Source organism: Euprymna scolopes, chromosome 7 (genome assembly GCF_053919585.1).
Source record: "Euprymna scolopes isolate OS-2025 chromosome 7, ASM5391958v1, whole genome shotgun sequence".
NCBI classification, from domain to species: domain Eukaryota; kingdom Metazoa; phylum Mollusca; class Cephalopoda; order Sepiida; family Sepiolidae; genus Euprymna; species Euprymna scolopes.
In genome coordinates, this window is record NC_136488.1 from 138,415,447 (window position 1) to 138,437,632 (window position 22,186).

The 22,186-nt window shown below is 34.8% G+C and overlaps 1 protein-coding gene across 1 annotated transcript; it reads left to right on the forward strand.

The window, feature by feature from the left end:
- The first annotated feature begins 2,539 nt into the window (after positions 1–2,539).
- On the forward strand, positions 2,540–3,001 carry LOC145280359 (protein GVQW3-like). Its single transcript, XM_080132129.1, has one exon. It carries the CDS (start codon positions 2,540–2,542, stop codon positions 2,999–3,001), a length of 462 nt encoding a protein of 153 aa, XP_079988255.1.
- Positions 3,002–22,186: the final 19,185 nt, after the last annotated feature.

Genomic DNA, 22,186 nt, shown 5'->3' on the forward strand with positions numbered 1-22,186 from the left:
GTATTTGTACCGTTCTTTGTATTTGTACCGTCTGTTCATGTTCTTTGTATTTGTACCGTTCTTTGTATTTGTACCGTCTGTTAATGTTCTTTGTATTTGTATCGTTCTTTGTATTTGTACCGTCTGTTCATGTTATTTGTATTTGTATCGTTCTTTGTATTTGTACCGTCTGTTCATGTTCTTTATATTTGTACCGTTCTTTGTATTTTTGCCGTCTGTTCATGTTCTTTGTATTTGTACCGTTCTTTGTAGTTGTATCGTCTGTTCATGTTCTTTGTAATTGTACCGTTCTTGGTATTTGTACCGTCTGTTAATGTTCTTTGTATTTGTATCGTTCTTTGTATTTGTACCGTCTGTTCATGTTCTTTGTATTTGTATCGTTCTTTGTATTTGTACCGTCTGTTCATCCTCTTTATATTTGTACCGTTCTTTGTATTTGTACCGTCTGTTCATGTTCTTTATATTTGTACCGTTCTTTTTATTTGTACCGTCTGTTCAGGTTCTTTGTATTTGTACCGTTTTTTGTATTTGTACCGTCTGTTCATGTTCTTTGTATTTGTATCGTTCTTTGTATTTGTACCGTCTGTTCATCCTCTTTATATTTGTACCGTTCTTTGTATTTGTACCGTCTGTTCATGTTCTTTGTATTTGTATCGTTCTTTGTATTTGTACCGTCTGTTCATCCTCTTTATATTTGTACCGTTTTTTGTATTTGTACCATCTGTTCATGTTCTTTATATTTGTACCGTTATTTTTATTTGTACCGTCTGTTCATGTTCTTTGTATTTGTATCGTTCTTTGTATTTGTACCGTCTGTTCATGTTCTTTATATTTGTACCGTTCTTTTTATTTGTACCGTCTGTTCATGTTCTTTGTATTTTTATCGTTCTTTTTATTTGTACCGGCTGTTCATGTTCTTTATATTTGTACCGTTTTTTGTATTTGTACCGTCTGTTCATGTTCTTTATGTACGTGTGATCGTACACAATGCTTCGCATCTACGTGAGGTGTAAACACTGTCCCTGTGACAGAACCACAGGTAAAACAATTCGGGGCTTGTTGTTGCCACAAATACCACACCATGAAATATGCATCTCACAAATAATACGCAATATGAGACCCAGAAGAAATATCTGGGTGTCATGTACTCCCTCGGTGGCCAGCATGGTCATCATCCTACGAATGTTGGCTCCTCTTGTAATTTCAGAAACAACGATATCACCGACACAGAACACGTAACTATCCCCTCTAATGACAGGTACCAAAAAACAATACAGATAAAACACAGGAGAACTAAATTAACGAACATAAACCAAAAATCCGAAGGAAGAAATGGGCAACAAAAGAGAATAGACTGGTAATAGAATGCTATTACAGAAGTCACCCAAAGACCGAGCGTATCGCAAACAAATGAAAGAATTGTGGGATATGTCCAGTGACTACCATACGTCAAAACAACAAAAAAATGTACAAGCGAAAGTTATTCTTTTTTTTTTTTTACATGGAGTTCACCACTTATCAAGGCCCAATGGCCACTCGGGGATAAGGGTTATTGTATATATAGTAATCAATGGGATAGTGTTGCAATATTATTGGAGAATTGATAAGGTGTCATTACTTAAGGGGGCGGTTCATCAAGAATTTGTTTGTGTTGGACTTGAAGACATCCAGGTTGAAGTCGGGAGGGAAACAGGCAAGCGGAACAGAGTTCCACAGGCGAACAGTTCTAAGAAAGAAGTTGGTTGGCTTTCAAATTTAGAACTGAATGAAATACAACAAAAAACAAATTACAGAACAAACCAAAAAACACTCCGTTGCTGAAGTCCCAAACATAGAAACTCCAGATGCAGAAAACCTGCAAAATTCGGACACAAGAAACATGTCGGACGAGACCTATGAAGCAGCAGAACTTAACGAAAATGAAGTAGCTGAAGTAGAACACATCAGACAACGTATGAACGAGGAAAAAACAAAGCTCTCATCCTTAAGGAATAAACAGTGGAATAAATTAAAAGCTGAAACAGAGAAATTAAACAAACTCCTCACATACATTCCAACAGATATTATTACAGGCCTAAACAATTTAAGTTATGCAAGTGCCAAGACAGTAAGTATGAAGTTTAATATAGAAAAAAAAAGAGAGGGGGAAAAAATGGACCCACAAAACCCGGATGGAAAGTGAGGCTGTGGAAATAATTATATCATCTCGCATTCTGAAAATTCAGATGTAGATACGAGGTATGCTCAATATGTAATGGTAAAATGTCAGGGGAGACATTAAGTGTGATTTGATAAAACTACTACTTTATGGTGAATAATATATAATCTACAAAATGATTTACTGACAACTTCCTCTCATTGTAGGTTTGGGCACAGCGGTGTTCGTTTTGGGACCAGTCTGACAAGGTTTGCCAATTTGTGAACTCTTGACAAGATGCAGGGAAACAAGGAACAACGTTATGCCATCAAATTTTGTGTTAAACTTAAAAAAAAAAACAACAAAAAACAAAACAAAACAAACAAACAAAAAGCTTATAGAATGTTAAAGGATGCCTATGGGGATGAACAGATGAGTCAAGCAGGTTTCTATCGGTGGTTTAACAGATTTTCTGAAGGACAGGATGAACCCAGATCTGAAGCACTAAACAGTGCTCGCAAGGAGGAAAACATTGAGGAAGTGCGAAGATTAGTGACGGAAGACCGTTGGATAACTGTGAGGATTATATCAGAAGCTGTTGGTATTAATATTGGCATGTTGCAGACAGTTATAACCGAAGATCTGGATCTCCACAAAATCTGTGCCAAGTTCGTGCCAAAAATCCTCTCCGACGACCAGAAGCAGTTTCGTGTGGAATGCTATACTGACATTCTTGAAATGATAGAGGCTGATTCAGGTTTTCTGAATCAGTTAGTGACTTGCGATAAGAGTTGGGTCTTCACATACGACCCTGAGAGCAAACGTCAGTGCCCAGTGGAAGCACCCATCCTCTCCCAGGCCTAAGAAGGCAGAGATGAGCAGGTCAAAAAAAGAAGGCAATGGTCATTCTTTTCTTTGACTCCCAGAGCCTCATTCATTTTTTTTGTTTTTTTTTACACGGTGGTCATCACTTATCAAGGCCCGGGAGCCACTCAGGAATAAGGGGTTATTGCAAGTACAGTACGTTAGTGTGGAGATTTGATGAAGTGTTTACTTAAGGGGGCGGTTCATTAGGAATTTGTTAACGTTGGACTTGAAGACATCCAAGTTGTAGTCAGGTGGGAAGCAGGCAGACGGAACAGAGTTCCACAGGTGTGCAGTTCTAAGAAAGAAGCTTTGTTCATGGAATCCACGTTTTGATTTAGGCACAGATAAAGAGTAGGGGAAATTTTTCACAGTGGATCCAGCTAGACGGGTGTTTTTCGTGAAAGATTGGCGAGAGGGAACCAGAGATTGGAGTTCAGACGAGCACCTGCCATGGAAATAACGATAAAACAAGGATATGCTCGCAACGTCTCTTCTGTGGGAGAGAGGTTGCAGGGTAGAGAAAAGGGCATCCCCCGCTAAGCCATGAAGTCTATTTTGTACTCTGTCAAGGCAGGATAGGCTACTTTTAGCAGCTCCTGCCCAGATATGGCAGCAGTATTCCATCCTTGGACATTCATGTTGAATGGGTTCCTCAGGGTAAAACTGTCAATAAGGAATATTATCTTACTGCTGTGAAAAGGTTCAGGGGGAAAATGAGGAAGAAGAGGCAACAGCAGTGGAGGAGTGGTCAGTGTTGGTTCCACCAGGATAACGCCCCAACGCTGGCGACCACCTTGATGACCGACAGGGGAATGAAAGTGGTACAACATCCACCCTATCACCCTGACCTAGCCCTATGCGACTATTTCGTGTTCCCACGCATGAAAGACAGCTTCAGGGGAATCAGATTTCAGTCAACAGAGGAGCTGAAAGAGGTATCGAAAAATTACCTGAAGGGACTACCGAAGAAGGACATTGAGGAAGTCTTCCAGGAGTGGAAAAAAAAAAAAACGCCTGAAGAAGTGTTTAGATGCGGGAGGCCATTATTTTGAAGGGGACAAAATTTTGTAAGCTTATGAAAATAAATATTATCTCTTCTGACAGTTTTTCATTGATTATTGAACATACCTCGTATATACACACGTACGTGTGATTACATAATTGCGGAAATAATGTCGGAAACGATCGTGTGGTTAATACTTAATTTTGTTGCCCCCACCCCATCTGCAAGAATCTTTAAAACATTCCCAAACATTGTCAAGAGGGAAAAAATGGACGGAAATACGTAAAGTGTGAGCAAAACGTTAAGTATTAGGCCTCGAAGTCAAAGTTATATTCAATAGTTCCAAGACTAAGCTCGGTTTCTTAACTACAAGAAACCTGCTCAACCACTAATAGCCATGGATATTGATACATTATCTGAAAGTACTTCGCTCAAACTTCTCGGCTTAACATTAACGGGGAGCATGAGTTGAAACAGATACACTGAGGGCATTGCCAAGGCTGCTGCAAAGAAGGTGGGCTCTCTCTACCGTACTAGAAAGTTATTTACGCCTAAGAGTATCGTAGATCTACCAGGCCATTATTCGTCCATCTATGGAGTATTGTTGCCACATTTGGGCTGGTGCATCTGCTACTAGTCTCTCCTTCTTAGAAAGAGCTCAAAAGAGAGTCGCCAAACTAATAGGTCCCGCACTATCAGCTAGGCTTCAGCCACTGTCCCATTGATGAAATGTTGCATCCCTCTGCTTGTTTTACAAGTATTTTAATGATGAATGCTCCGACAATCTACGAGTCCTTGTACTCCCTCGACGGAAATATACCCAACAAACCCAACAAGCAGCAAACTCCCACCCCACACAGTTGAAATCCCTAGATGTACGAAAGTCTTCTACTCTAATAGTTTCTTCCCTAGGACTGCTAGACTTTGAAATTCACTTCCGGGTCCCTGCTTCCCTGACTGTACTGACATGCAGAAGTTCAAGTGTAATGTAAACAGACATCTTGCTGCTCAACTCCCTACATAGTATCCCTATCAATTATGTCCCTGATAGTAGCTCTTGAATCAAAGTGTCACTACGCCTTGCTTGGGGTTAAAATGCAATATAAAAAATTTACCAGTCAGTGAGATGCAACCTCTTTATTTATTTAAGGATATTAAGAACAGAATAAATATGGCCAATCTTGAAAGTGATGCATTCAGTGGAAATGAACAGTTGTGTAGTGTCCTTAAAAATAAGAAAAAACACTGATAAAACTGTAGTGTGGTCATATTAGAATAATGTGTGGCTACTTCCACTATATATATATATATATATACACTATATATATATATATATATATATATATATATATACACTATATATATATATATATATATATATAATATAAAGCTGAATGTGTGTGTGTGTCTGGTCACAAATAGGCTCCTATATGGTTGACTATTTAAAAAAAACTGATTACATATAATGATAGAAGATGTATCGAGACACAAGAATGGGTATGTTTGATATCGCAGAAGGGTGGTTCATTAAAATTGCGGGGTCTGCGTACGTGCCTGCTCCACAAAGTATGGAAATAAAAAATTAAAAAAAAAAAAAACGTTTACAAGTGTTTTTGATATAGATGTACATTAGAATACTGTGATAAGTATGTTTTAGCTTAAATAGGGATGGTATAATAAAATTGTGGTGTCTGCGTTCATGCCTGGCCTCCATAGAATGGAAATAGGCACAAACTTTAATGAATACTTTTCATATCTATCTGCGTAAGTATACTTTGATACTATGTTTCCGTTTGAAGAAATATGGTATAATAAAATTATGGAGTGTTCGTTCGCACCTGACCTTAATAGAATATAAATATGTCACAAAGTTTAACAAGGTTTTTTAATATAGATCCACAGAATATTGTGATAAGTGTTTCGGTGTGAACAGGTATGGTATAATAAATTATGAGGTTTATCTATTTTATTTTTACTTTCATCATATTTTGCTTTGGTTTTGATACCCCCAAATTCGAAGCTATCTATTTACAACCATTCTTTTTCATAACCTATCATACTTTCATAAATCAGAGTCCATTTTCTGTAGGCTGTTTTTGAACTCAGTCAACTACGGGTACTTTTGCTAGTATATATGTATAATAAAACAGGCACGATTCATTCCGTCTATAAAAATATAGTGTAAGTAAGTAAGTAAGTAAGTAATATATATATATATATATATATATATATATATATATACACACATATATATATATATTGTCAATAACTATATTATATATGTATATATGTATATGTATATATATACATATATATATATATATTGTATAGTTATTTACAATATATACATATATATTATATAGTTATTTACAATATATATATCTATATATATGTGTATATATATGTGTATATATACACATATATATACACATATATATATTGTAAATAACTATATAATATATATGCATATATTGTTAATAACTATATTATATATATGTATATATGTATATATATATATACATATATATACATATATATTATATAGTTATTTAGAATATATACATATATATTATATAGTTATTTACAATATATACATATATTATATAGTTATTTACAATACATATATTAAAATATATATATGTCTGTAGAAATATATTTTTATCATATATCAATCCTTATATAAGAAGCTCATTGTGAATACAGAGCAATATATAGAATAAATGACAAAAATTTATATTCCAAAATATATGATGTTGACAATTTTACAATTTATTTGTTTACATCAATTGATACTTACAGAACTTGACAAGTTCTGTAAGTTTTAAATAAGGCAGTAGTCACCAACAATGTGTATTTTTTAACATTATTTTATTATTCCGTGTCTTGGTTTTTCATTGAGAATTACGTTTGGATCATTGTAATAATGTTTTTAAGTCATTGAAATCATTTTTACGCGCGCTTCAGACGGTCTGTGATGCGTCCTCGTCAGAAATTATTTTCAAATGTGTTGGAGATGTAAAAATGGCGATTTTCGTAGTTAATTTGAAGTTTTTCCAAGGGGTGGAGGCTTGTAAGTGTTTATTATTCATTGGTATGCTCAATTTTTATTTCTCTTTTATTGGGCTTCTCCAGGGAGACATTGACCTGGCTGTAGTCGCTATCTCTTTCTGCTAATGTTTTTTTCTTTTCCTTTAGGGTTGGGTAGGGTGTGTGTGTGTGTGTGTGTGTGTGTGTGTGTGTGTGTGTGTGTGTGTGTGTGTGTGTTTATGTGTGTGCGTGCGCACGCGCGTGTTTTTCCTAAAATTTTTCCAAACTTAACGTGTCTGATACAGTCTGCTGCCATTTGTATTTTTCAAATATACCGATAAACACTGGATGTTTTTGAACCGATTAAACATTATACAATATATAAAAACACTACAATCTTATCCAGTTAGGTAGAACATTTACTTTTCTTGCCTTTGATAACATTTATTTGTTATATATTTATTTTTTGACAACTTCTTTGTATCTGTGTTTAGTAATACAAACCCTTTTCATTTAATGTAACGTTTAGTCGGCTCGAAAAACAGTGTTTATCGGTGTATTTGAAAGATACAAATGGTGGCGGACACTGTTGATTACGTTAAGTTTGAGAAAGTGAGTTAAAACTAAAAAAACTATTCAAAATACTGTCACAAACCCACCGATTATGTCAGCCTATGTCGGTGGGTTTTTGACACTGTATTGTATAGTTTTTAGTTTTTAACTTACGTTCCCAAACTTAACGTATTCAACAGAATCTGCAACCATTTCTGTTTTTCGAGCCGATTAAACATTTTACATTACATAAAAACACTAAACAATTATCCAGTTAGGTAGAAGCATAACTTACCTTACCTTTGCTTTCGTTTATTTGTTTTTGACAACTTTTTCGAATCTGTGTATAGTACTCCCCACCCCCCATCACTCAAATATCAATTACTAACTCACATTTTTGTATACAGAAAAAAAAACAAACATTTAGCGTTTCAACATTTTTACTACGTTCAGATTTATCCACTGATTGTTGGTGGAACCCAAGCCATGATTGACGGTAATCCCGAGGATCAGGATCCAATTCTGCAAGAGTAACATTTTTTTTCATTTTCGCCTTTTTTTTTTTTTTACTTTTTGGAGTGGATTGCTGTACTAAGAATATAAGAAATATGCGTTTTCATTTTTTATTAGAATTTTCCATTACATCAAATTGAGCCGCAGCAACGCGTGGCAGGGTACAGCTAGTATATATATATATATATATATATATATATATATATATATATATATATATATATATATATATAGTTTGGATGGATGGATGTGCGTGTACACACATGCGCTTGAGTATGTAGGTGGGGTGTTGTGTAAGAATAATAATAGGTTTGTATATGTTTTAATGGACAAGTTTATGTGATTATAAAAAGTTATTTATTTTCTTAAGGAGATCAAAGTTCTCATATAACACGTGCGCACAGTTCGTGCATATTTTTAGCACATGTTTACAGCTTGATTTATTTGCGTGTTTTGTCTGCTCTCGAATTGCAAGCTGATGCTTAATTATCCATAATCGGTCAAGCGAGAAAAAAAATTCGTTATGAAAAATAAAATAAACATGTCCGTTTTTTTTTCTGCAATTTTAAAGATATATAAAACAAGGACGCGCATACAATGAAAACAGTTTAGATGCGTTGTTAGCGCAACGTTCGATTGAACAACAACAAAAAAGCAATAACAAAATGGCCGGTTTCTCTGCTAGCAGACTTTGTTACGTTAAAAAATAAAGATATAACGAGTTCTTGGTTTGTTTATAGACGACAGAAATGCGCGAAGAAATTAATTATTTCCTTTGGGTCCAATTTATTTTAGCCACAAATCTTGGCTGTTATTATTATTATTATTATTATTATTATTATTATTATTATTATTATTATTATTATTATTATTATTATTATTATTATTATTATTATTACTATTATTATTATTATCATTATCATCATTATTATTATCATTATCATTATTATTGTTATTATCATTATTATTATTACTATTATCATCATCATCATCATTATTATTATTACTATTATTATTATTATTATTATTATTATCATTATTGTTATTGCTATTATTACTATCATTATTATTTATATTATTATTACTGTTATTACTAGTACTATCATCATCATTATTATTATTGTCATCATCATCATTATTATTATCATTACCATTATCATTATTATTATTATTGTCATCATCATCATTATTATTATCACTATCATTATCATTATTATTATTATTACTATCATTATCATCATCATCATTATTATTACTATTATTATTATTATCATTATTGTTATTGCTATTATTACTATCATTATTATTTATATTATTATTACTATTATTATTACTACTACTACTACTACTACTAATACTATTATTATTATTATTATTATTATTATTATGTTTGGCTCACAAGAATCTTTCACATAGGCCATCAAAGATCTCAATACAGCCTGTGGTGTTCCCTGGAAGCTGATTGACAACAAGTCTCCCCAGATTTTCCAGTACTCTCCACCTCTTTCGATAACATTTGCAAATAAATGTGCATTATCGCAACAGCTGCTTGCCTTTGATTTCTCCTTGACAGTGGCCGTTGGTCTTTACTGGAATTTGAGTGGCAATAAGCCTCCCCAAGATCCCAGGTCTTTCCATCCTCCTTAACTACTTGGCTATTCGGTCTCACTCTTTTTTAGGGAAGGGGGCAGTGATGTGGTAATGAGAGGATGGGAATGGAATTAGAGAACTTATATGCAGCTTCAATGTTCTTGGTTTCATGTAGCGCTTCATGTTTTTTCTCTGTAGCAGTTTGTCTGGTCTCCGCATGTGGTCCGTGTGTATTATTATTATTATTATTATTATTATTATTATTATTAATTAATTTTTTTACTTCCGGTTGAAGTATGAGTAATAATAGAGCGATTCCAATATTTTTTTCCGATTTCCGATACAAATATAGATTCTACTCTAAATCTTTGATTCCGATACAATTACTGATTCTGATTCCGCGTCTTTTAAAACCTCTAAATGTTTAACTAAAGCAAAGCTTTTTTTTCCGGGTTACCGTAAAAACCTATGTTAGTTGTTAGATTTTCGCAAACGTAAATAATACACTTGTGGATGGTGGCATACCTAGAGAGTTTATTTTTAACCGGTAGTTTAACATCAATAAACATTTACCATTTTAACATTAGTACAAGCAATGGTAAAGTAAGTTTTAAACTAAAACAACAGCAAAATAACAACAAGACCCCCCCCCCAAAAAAAAACAAAAAAAAAACGAAAAACCTAAAACAAACAATAAATAATAACAAGCCAAAAACTACATGATCCCTCCGACTGATGCCTTGAATTTAAGAAGAAAAATAAAAAAATTAGCCCCAAAAGGTGTGTATTTCATCCCTAAAACACACTGGGACTCCAGCCCCAGAATTTTCCCAAGGTCAAATATTACGTTTCCAGATGTATATCCATGTGTGCTTGCTTTTGGGTAATTATCAGCAAAATCTAATGATCGGAAAATATTCTATCTTCCGAAAAGTGCTAGTTTTGGCCATTTTGATCCCCTTGTTACGCAACTAGAATTTTTATAAAAAAATCCGAGAATGTTACGTTTCTTACCTCGGGTTGTTGTAACTTTCAGAAAAAAGTGTTTTGGATTTTTTTGTTGTTTTTGTTGGTCTTGTTAACAATAAAGCAGAGACAAACTCGCAACATCTCTTCTGTGAGAAAGAGGTTGCAGGGAAGAGAAAAGGACATCCCCTATGAGGCTACGACGTCTATTTTGAACTCTATCAAGGCAGGATAAGTCCTTTCCAGCATCTCCTGCCCAGATGAGGCAACAGTACTCCATCCTAGGACGTACCTGTCTCTTTACTTTATTTTTATACTAGCAGTTCAGCCCGGCTTAACTCGGGTTCTATGTACTGTTCATGACTTACCCTACGTGTGAATACACTTTCAAATGTTTAGACTAAAATTTGTCTTAGTAATTTCGTAGAAACCGCAAAGATCAATTCTTTTTAACTTTGACCCCTTAACATTTATTATTTTTGGTCTCAAATCAAAATAAAATGTTTTATCCATGTCCAATTTATCTACATCTAAAATTTCAAGTCTTTAGACCGAAAAATGGCGGAGGAGTTTGGCTGAATCTACAAAGGTCAACTCTTTCAACTTTGACCTTTTGGAAGCCAAATGTCGCCCCCAAAACTCATTAAAATGATTGCTGCATGTCTGAAGACCCGTTATATAAAATTTCAAATGTTTAGACCCAAAATTGGTTGAGTAGTTTGCTAGACACCGCAAAGGTGAAATCATTTCAACTTTGACCCCTTGCCAGCTCAAATTTTCGACCCAAACCGATTAAAAAGCTTACCCTATCTCTGAATACATTTTATGTAAAATTTCAAATGTTTAGACCAGAAATAGGCTAAGTAATTTGATAGAGAACGCAGAGTTCAAATTTTTTCAACTTTAACCTCAATTTTGACCCCCTTAACATTTATTTTTTGGGTTCAAATCAAATTAAAATCTTTGATCCATGTTCAAGGAACCTATGTCTAAAATTTCAAGTGTTTAGACCTAAAATTGGCGAAAGAATTTGGTAGAGTTTTCAAAGGTCAAATCGTTGAACTTTGACTCCTTGACAGCCAAATTTCTTGCCGAAAACCGATTAAAAAGATTTTCCCAAATCTCAATACACCTTCTATCAAATTTCGAGTCTGTAGACCGAAAATTGACAGAGTTATTTGGTAGGGAAATGTACACATACATACAGACAGACATACATACAGACAGACAGACATTTTCACCAACCTTATTTACTACTTGCATTTCTGCCCGGCTTTGCTCGAACCCTTTGTACTGTTCATAGCTTGCCCTATGCGTGAATATACTTGTATGTAAAATTTCAAATGTTTGGACCAAAAATTGTCTGATTAATTTCGTAGAGACAGCAGAGGTAAACTTTTTAAAAACTTTGACCCCAATTTTGACCCCTTAACATTTATTGTTTTGGTTTCAAATCAAAATAAAATGTTTCACCCATGTTTAAGTTACTTACATCTAAAATCTCAAGTGTTTAGACCCAAAATTGGCGAAGGAGTTTGGTAGAATCTGCAAAGGTCAACTCTTTCGACTTTGACCTTTTAGCAGGCAAATCTTTGCCCCAAAACATATTAAATGCTTGCAATATGTCTGAATACCCGTTATATAAAATTTCAAAGGTTTAGACCCAAAATTGTCTGAGTAGTTTGCTAGACACCACAAAGGTGAAATCTTTTCAACTTTGACCTCTTGGCATCTCAAATGTTCGACCCAAACCGATTAGAATGCTTGTCATATCTCTGAATACCCTTTATGCAAAATTTCAAATGTTTAGACCAGACATTTGCTGAGTAATTTGGTAAAGAACTCAGAGGTCAACTTTTTTTTTTACTTGGACCGCCATTTTTAATCCTTTACATTTATTTTTTTGGGCTCAAATCAAATTATAAAGTTAGACCCATTTTCAAGTAACCTACGTTTAAATTTTCAAGTGTTTAGACCCAAAATTGACGGAGGAGTTTCCGTAGAGTTCTCAAAAGTTAAACCGTTAAACTTTGACCCCTTAACAGCCAAATCTCTAGTCGAAAACCGACTAAAAAGATTTTTCCAAACCTCAATACGCCTTATGTCAAATCTCGAGTCTGTAAGCCGAAAATTGACAGAGTTATTTTTAAGGGAAATGTACACAGACAGACAGACAGACAGACAGACAGACAGACAGACATTTTCACTTTTATAGATATATAGATAGATATAACTTAACAAAAAGTTTATAGCATAACGTGGGCAGTGTTCGAATGACACTTTAAAATTTATAGGTGATCCCAGGGCGGAAATAGGTGAAACCATGTGACTTCCACACAGAGATTTACTCTCTCTTAGCTGGCGAGATTTCAAAGAGAAAAGACTTATCTAAGTGTTGTCCCCCACGGGGAAAAAGCTCAAATGTGTCTGGATGTAGCGAGATGAACCATTTATCTATCTGTCACTCTTTCGCGCGTACAAATAACGCGTCGGCCTGATGTGTAATGTAATTGTCTGTATTTTTTTTTTTAAAAAATAAACCCTTTTTTTTTATAAAGATCAGCGTCTAGGTGAGTTTATCAGAAGGCATAAAGAATCTAAGTTTACGTGAACAACACGAGCATATAAATAATTCTACATCCATCTGTAACTCGAGATATAACAATTGAAAATTATATGAATATAAAATACGAAAACAAAAATAGTAATACGTTTCAAAATTTTTTTAGATGAGGATTGATTATTCGTATTATTTGGATTCTTCGGACTACTGTTCTCATCTTAGGTGTTATTTTAAAAACGTTTCGGATCCATGGCGTAGTGAATATAGTAATTAGTAAAATTCAGTTGTAATGTTACACTCTTCTGGAGGTTGAATGTTCAATTCTCAGTGCGGGCGTCAATCAAAAATACAGTTGCGAATTACTCAGTCATGGCTCTATTCAGTCATGGCAGACGGAATGAGTGCATGCTATCTTCGTGGATTAAATTAAGGGGGTCGTTCAGAATTTCGTTCAGATTCCCGAGTTTTACAGAACAATTTTCGAGTTCAACAGAAAGATTCTCGGGCTCGACAAGAAGAAGTTCTACTGAAGGAAGGTCGGAGCTTACAGAAACGTGAAAATAACACTCAAGATGAGAACAGTAGTCCGATAAATCTAAATAATACGAAAAATAGTAATGTTGGGTTCAGGTCTAGGAGCAGGCGTACACAAGAATGAAGGCATGCACACGGTGTGGCTGGGTGTAACGGAATAAACTACCCGTCTATATCTTTCTCTCTCTTTCTCTCTCTCTCTTTTTCTCTCTCTCTTTCTCTCTCTCTCTCTCTCTCATGCGTACAAGAAAGCCGTCGCTGTGAATGATTTCTGTGATTTTCTCTCCTGTCTTTTACCAAACATCGGCGTCCGAATGAGTCTTTTAGCAGACGAACAGAACCCGGATCATATACGAATCCCTAAGTGGAAATATAACAATTGAAAATTATTTTAAATGGATTAGAAAGTTCTTGCGGAATTTTTAATTTTAATTTCAAATGATGTACTTTCAAATAAGTTTTTTTTTGTTTTACTTTATATATTATTTTAAACAGCGTTTTTCGCTCTATCTGATCGTTTATATTGCAATCGCTGTAAAACAATTATGTTTTCTTTTCAGAACGTTGAATACAAAATGTAAAAAAGAACCCAAATCCGCACAATTTTTTAATTTTAATTCAAGCTAGGCCAAAAAACGCGGATTCCATGAACAAGGCTTCTTGCTTAGAACTGCACGCCTGTAGAACTCTGTTCCGTCTGCCTGCTTCCCACCGGACTACAACTTGGATGTCTTCAAGTCCAATGTTAACAAATTCCTAATGAACAGTAAGTAAACACTTCATCAAATCTCCACACTAACGTAATGTACTTGCAATAACCCTTTTCCCTGAGTGGCTTCCGGGCATTGATAAGTGGTGATCACTGTGTAAAAAAAAAAAAAAAAAAAAAAAGCTGCTAAAACATTTGGCCATATTAATGTCGGTTCACGTTACACATGAACTTCTGCATGTCAGTACAGTTGGGGAAGCAGGGTTCTGGAAGAGAGTTCCAAAGTCTAGCGGTTATGATGAAGACGCTACTGGAGTAGAACGCTCTCTTACATCTAGGGATTTCTACTGTGAAGGGGTGGAATTTAGCTGCTTGTCGGGTCTGTCGGGGGTATTTACGTCGAAGGAGTACAAGTGCTCGCAGTTCGTCAGAGCATTCACCGTTAAAGTACTTGTAAAACAGGCAGAGGGATGCAGCATTTCGTCGATGGGACAGAGGCTGAAGCTTAGATGACAGTTCAGGACCTATTAGGTTGGCGACTCTTTTTTTAACCTTGTCTAGGAGCGAGAGACTAGTAGCAGATGCACCAGCCCAAATGTGACAGCAGTACTCCATACATGGGCGAATGGTGTTTCGGGCGTTAGTAGCTTTCTAGCACGGTAGAGAGAACCTACCTTCTTCGCAGCGGTCCTGGCAATACTCTCAATGTAATTGTTCCAACTCATGTTTCCTGTGAACCTTAGGCCGAGGAGTTTAAAAGATGTACTTTCAGATGAAGAGTCTTTGGCGATTGCTATTGGTGGTAGAGAAGGTTTCTAGTAATTATTGAAGGAAACAAGTTTAGTCTTGACAGCATTGCATGTGACCATCAATTTTTTTCCCCATTCCACTACCGATTGGAGGTCATCCTCTAGTGTTTCTGCTATTTCTTTAGATATGTGTTCATTTGTTTTCCTGTCGTGTCTGTTATAGAGCGTGGTGTCATCAGCATATATACCCATCTCACAGACAATTTTGCCAGGGAGGTCATTTATGAATATTAGGAAAAACAGAGGTCCAAGGATAGACCCCTGAGGCACTCCTGCATTTATATCATATTGTTTTGATTTACGATCGTCAAGGACAACCTGGATTTTTCTCTTATCTAAGAAGGATTGAATTATGTTAAGTATTTTTCCAATGATACCGTATGATCTGATTTCCTTGAGAAGGCCCTGCCAAAAGCCTTAGATATATCTAGAGCTACCGCTCTACCCTCCCCTGCTTTTTGTCCAGTGAATGGTATATACGTTCAGAGATTACAGTTAGGATGTTTGCTTTGGAACGGGCCTGCCTAAATCCATATTGTGGGTAGGTCAGAAGTTTGGTATCTGTAAGGTGATGGACCAGAGCCTGGTTAATTATGGACTCAAATATTTTGGCAAAAAGTGGGAGGAGGCTAATGAGGCGGTAATTTACTGGGTCGGTTCTTTCGCCAGAATCCTTGAAAACTGGCACCGCAGAAGCAGGTTTCCAGCAGGAATGAAAGCAAGATTCATTAAGGCACCTGTTGTAAAGTTTGGAGATAACTGGAGCTACTTCGACGGAGCATTTTTTAATAGCACAGCCGATATGAGATCAGGTCCACATGCTTTTGAAGTGTCAAGATTTTTATGATAGCATGCACCTGAGAAGGGGTAATTTTCAGATCGCGTAGTGTGGCGTCTGTCCGTAAAGGAAAGTCAAGGTGGTTAGCAGGGTCGACCGGATTGTGACTTGCGATGAAAAGTGAGTCTTACGACAACTGGCGACGCTCAGTTCAGTGGTTAGACGCCCAAGAAGCTCCACGGCACATTCTGAAAGCAGAGTTGCACCAAAAAAGGTCATACTGACTGTTTGGTTGATATGTGACCTGTCTCATCCATTACAGTTTTTTTTTTTAATGCAGGCGAATCCATTACGGCGGAAAAATACTGTTAACAAATGAATGAAATGCATCAGAAACTTCGACAACAACACCCAGCATTAGTCAACAGAAAAGGCTCAATCCTCCTTAACAATAATGCTCGACCACACGTTGATTAACCGACCCTGCTGAAATTAAACGAATTGGGCTACGAAACTCTGCCTCATCCGCCATACTCTCCAGACCTGTCACCTATCGACTATCACTATTTCAATCATTTCGACAACTTCCTGCGCGAGAAATGTTTAAAAAACCACAGCTATATTAAAAACGGCTTCTGCTAATTCATCGCCACCAGAACGCAAGATTTTTACGTTACTGGCATAAATACACTTGTTTAGTGTTGACAAAAGTTTATTGATTCTGATGGTCATTATTTCGATCAATAAATTTTTGTGTGAGCCAAGATATGTTCACCTGAATTTAAAAGATAAACGCCGCATGAACTTTCTTGTCAACCTAACAGCATTAAAAATATAAGAATAAAAAGAGTAATATTTGGTTTAGGACTTAAAGTAGGAGTTCAAAAGAGTTCCCCTTTATTCCCTGGCAACGCTGGTTATGAACGGCTGTTTTTTGTGTATGTTTTTTTTTTTTTTTTTTTTTTTTTTTAATAAACCTTACTTTTCTCATGCGTCCCTATCATATCAAAGAACCGGTTTCTTTCTTTCTTTTTTTTTTTCCCAGTAAACCTTACTTTTCTCATGCGTCCCTATCATATCAAAGAACCGGTTTCTTTCTTTCTTTTTTTTTTTCAATAAACCTTACTTTTCTCATGCGTCCCTATCATATCAAAGAACCGGTTTCTTTCTTTCTTTTTTTTTTCAACCTTGTTTCCAACTAAAGTTACTAATCTCTTTCTCTTATAAACGGGATGTGTCAATGCGAATTCGAGACTGACATGCGCTGTATGGGATAACTGTTGGCGCCCACTGTTTAATGCAAGGGCGTTTACAGGCAACTGATAAGTATCGTAACCATCCAACGATGGTAGTGGGAGCGGTGGTATATCAAACGTTACACCATATCATGTACCAATTAAACGTGGATGTCAGTCAAACCCATCAGTTAACTACTTTTCTGAGATCATTGGGTTCTGTAAGGCTTCATGGTCGTCCTAGATATAAAAAGGGGTACCGTTATTGATAACGTTAGTAAAAGCACACGCGTGTGGCATAACTCATGAAGCTTGACCCAGCTTACCATAGGTTGGTATAAACATCGAATTTATCCGTTGTTTAGGGTAAATTTTGGGAATTTAAAGAAACGCGGCCGAAGAACTAAATGCTTTGGTTTCGATTCTAGCTGATGTTATCCAATTGATATATATATATATATATATATATATATAACTACTTCATTTACTCACATAAAATTAATATACGAAAGTATAGATTTATGCGTAAACTTTGAGTATTTAATTCAAAAGTGCTCAATACGTAGGTAGAGCTAGTTAGTAATTTATGAAATATATATGGCGATTAAGCTACACTGAATATTCGGCGTTTCATCCACTCCAGGATTCGTCAGGCTTATGCGCGAATTCTGTGGTTGTTTCTCGTGTCAATGCGAATCCTCAACAGAAGAGGACCATATAAAAACGAGAAACAACCACAAAATTCGTGCATAAGCCTGACGAATCCTAGAGTGGATGAAACGCCGACTATTCAGTGTAGCCTAATCGCCATATATATTTCATAAATTACTATATATATATATATATATATATATATATATATATATATATATATATAAATATATATATATATAGTCATCCACATACAGTACTGTTTCGCTGTTTCACAGCTCATCAGTGCGGCTAGACAGGCAACTACCTCAAGCCAGGATTGAAACCCGACCGTTTGTACGGCAGTCAAGGCTTCTAACCATTACGCTATTGGCGGCTGCTTGAACGAGTAGTGAGTTTAACGATGTTTTGATATCGTCTGAAATACCTCCGCTCCATTTGTTTACACAAAGAGCGTCGCTTATATGCTAATGGTAATTCGTGTTTCACTTCTCAATATGCTCAACTCAAGGTGAGGAGCACAATAGTCATCCACATACAGTACTGTTTCGCTGTTTTACAGCTCATATCCATTTATGTGTAATCACCTTTTTCTTCATCATATTCCCTCTGCTTCACTTTTTTGTTTTCAAGTAAGATCTTTGACTTACGTGTTGTTTCATCAAATACTTTTGCATGCAAAATCCGATCCCGCATTTTGCTAATTCCTACCCTCTGATGAGAAGGAGAGTATTTCTTCGAAACTCCGCGGATTAAGGACTATCCACTTATCTAGTGTTTCCTTTTCAGATTAAATATGTTTTTAACTCATTTCAAAGTGTTTTTTTAACATGTTTTATTAACTGTTTGCTCGTATTATAAGCTCTATTTCCTATTTGGTTTTATCGAGCTTTTACATCTGGCTGAGATAACTTTATAAATATTAATTCTTTAATATTTATAATATACTTTAATTTTACCATCTTGGATCATTTTGATAAATTTAATTGTAATTTTTATTTTATATATATATATATATATATATATATATATATATATATATATATATATATATATATATATATATATATACTCTCTCTCTCTCTCTATATATATATGCATGTGTATATATATATATGCATGTACATATATATATATATATATCCTCTACAATTATATAAATGCAACTTTATCTGTATGTGTGTGAGTTCGTTTCTTTATAGACTCCGAACGGCTGTGCAGATTTTCTTTACAATTCACAGAACTTTAGTGCATAAGTCTGGGAGTGATCTTAGTTAGGTTTTGTCTCAGAATACCCCCGATAATTACCGATAATCGATAATCGAAACCGTTATTTTAATTTATCTATCATCGGTAAAGCGATTTTTCCATGTCATCGCTTAGCAACAGTGATAGAACAACGGGCCGTGAAAATTCTACTGTGGGCAAGTTGATAGTGTGTTTTTCTTTCTTTGCATGGCGTGGTAAGTAGGTTCAAACACCGCACGTAAATTTCTTAATTTTTTTTTCATTAGCTGCACAGAATTTTATACTACATGAAAATTTACGTGTTTTTTTGTTTTTTTTAGCATAACGTAGTCTGTAGGTTCAAACCCCGCACGTAAATGTCTTAATCTTTTTTTAGTTAACTGCAAAGAAGTTTGTATAAAATAATTTTATAAAAGAAACAGTGGGTTCTCTAGAGTGCAATGTAGAATAACATAGAATTTGGACTAAGTTACTGCATGGAGACATGTGAAGCTTCTTTCCGGACAATTTCACGGATTTCGATGACAATAAAAATATAGGAGCATGACATATTCGTTGATAATTATTCAATCCCGGGCAACGTCGTGTCTCCCTGCTAGTATATATATATATATATATATATATATATATATATATATATATAATTTTTTATACAAACATTGATGGCTACATATGTGCATACATGTTTCTGTAATCACTTGTGCTGGGGAGATTACGTCTTCAGGCTAAGAATTACCCTCGGAAACTGACATTTCAAGACACAAAAACATTTCCTTATTTCGTTTACAAAATTAGAATCTTGTCACCTAATATGGGTGGGGGTGGGGGAGTTATGTGTGGGGGAGGATAAGTAAGATCTTTGAACGATCCATTCCTCGCAGGCTTTTATCTTTCCATATCTTAATCTCTTATTTTTTTTATTCCCTTTAATATTCTTTTTTTTATGTATTTCATCTTTTGGTTTTGCTTGAGAAATGCGTTATAATATATATATATATATATATATATATATATATATATATATATATATATATATATATATATATATATGGATGGATGGATGATCCAGCGAGTCACAGCTATTCTTCTTGTAAATTAGAAAATTAGCTGAAACCGAAACTGTCGTTAAAATAACAGTGCGAATAAATACAATGTCCCCCCCCCCCACCGCAAAAATATCAACACAAGTATAGTATACCAATTTAATTGTCGGCTGGGAAACTACTACTACTACTACTACTACTACTACTACTACTACTACTACTACTACTACTACTCTGTCTTGCTGTCTTACTAACAATGTACATCGCGTCATTAAAATTAGCACAGAACGTTCATCTGGCAAATGATGAACGTTTCCATAAACGGGACGATATAAATTCATGCTTTTAACATATAGTTTTTTGAAACAAAGTCTCCTCATCAGCAAAAATATTGGATGGGGTTTTTAATATTACATTAAAATACACTCTGCTCTTTAGACTACTGTTCTGATCCCCTTTAAATATATATATATATATATATATATATATATATATATATATATATATATATATATATATATATATATATATATACACTCGTGAACAAAAAAAAATGGGCCATGATTAAAATTAGAACAAAAAAAATGGGCCATGATTGAAATTGGAAAGAAAACAATTTTTAAAATTTTTATCGCTTGTTTGCTAATAATTAGCTATTATTTAGTATTTTTCAGATTATTAGTATTAAAGATGAGTCCAAGAAAAGTAAGACGACATCTTGACGAAAAAATTAAAAACCGAATTGCAGGATTACGACAGGCAAATTTGACTTACAAGCAGATTTTCGACATTTTGAAAGAAGAAAAGGTGGCAACATCTCTTTCAGCTGTGAAGAGAATTGGGCAAAGGTTCGAAATTGAAGGCACAGTGAGCAGGAAAGTTAGTTCTGGTCGCCCCAGAGCATCCACAATGAAGGACGATCACAGGCTTAAAATGACCGTTTTGAAGGATCGCAAAAAAACTTATGTTGACCATAGCAAACAATTCGAAACAGCAAAAGGAAATTCTCTTTCTAGAGTGACAATATCCAGAAGGATGAAGGAAATGGGATTTTCATCCAAAAGATGTGCAAAAAAACCTTTGTTAACTAAGAAGAACATCAGCGACAGAAAGACATTTGCATCATGTTATGGTACGAAAGATGCAGATTGGTTTAGAAATGTTTTCTGGTCGGACGAATCAAGATTTTTCCTTGCCAGTGATGCCCCTGAACGTTGCACCCGAAGATCCGGAGAAAGATTTTCACCAAATTGCATAAAAACCACAGTAAAACATGGAAACGGAGGAATAATGGTATGAGGGACCTTTTCTGTTGCAGGAGTTGGGGAAATTATCAGATGTGATGCGTCAATTAATGCCAAAGAATACATTCAAATATTAGAAAGAGGTCTATTACCAAGCATCCAGAAGTTAGAAATGAACAATGACATTATTTTTCAACATGATAATTCCCCTGCACACACAGTAAAAGTCACAAAGAAGTGGCTTACTGATAATTCAATTGATGTGATGTTTTGGCCTGGCCAAAGCCCATTTTTAAACCCAATGGAAAATATTTGGACTATAATATCTCGTGCATTAGTTAGAAAAACTTTTTCCAACAAAGAAAAATTATGGGAAGCAGTACAAAGAGAATGGAATAACATCTCCTCTTCACAGTGCTCCAAGTTGGTTGAGAGCATGATAAAAAGAATTCCATTCCATACTAAGTTTTTATTAAAGTAAATATCTTGCTCTTTATATATTTTACTCATTTTCGTTTATTATTTAATTGCATTTTGCGTAATGCAGCTTTTTGTGCAATAAATTGTAAATTTCTTTCCTGGCCCATTTTTTTTGCTCATGAGTGTATATATATATATATATATATATATATATATATATATATGTATATATGTATATATATATGTATATATATATGCATATATATAATATATATATATGCATATATATAATATATA

Coding starts and splice junctions, on each gene's coding strand:
- LOC145280359 (XM_080132129.1), top strand. CDS start 2,540: ATGTTAAAGGATGCCTATGGGGATGAACAGATGAGTCAAGCAGGTTTC.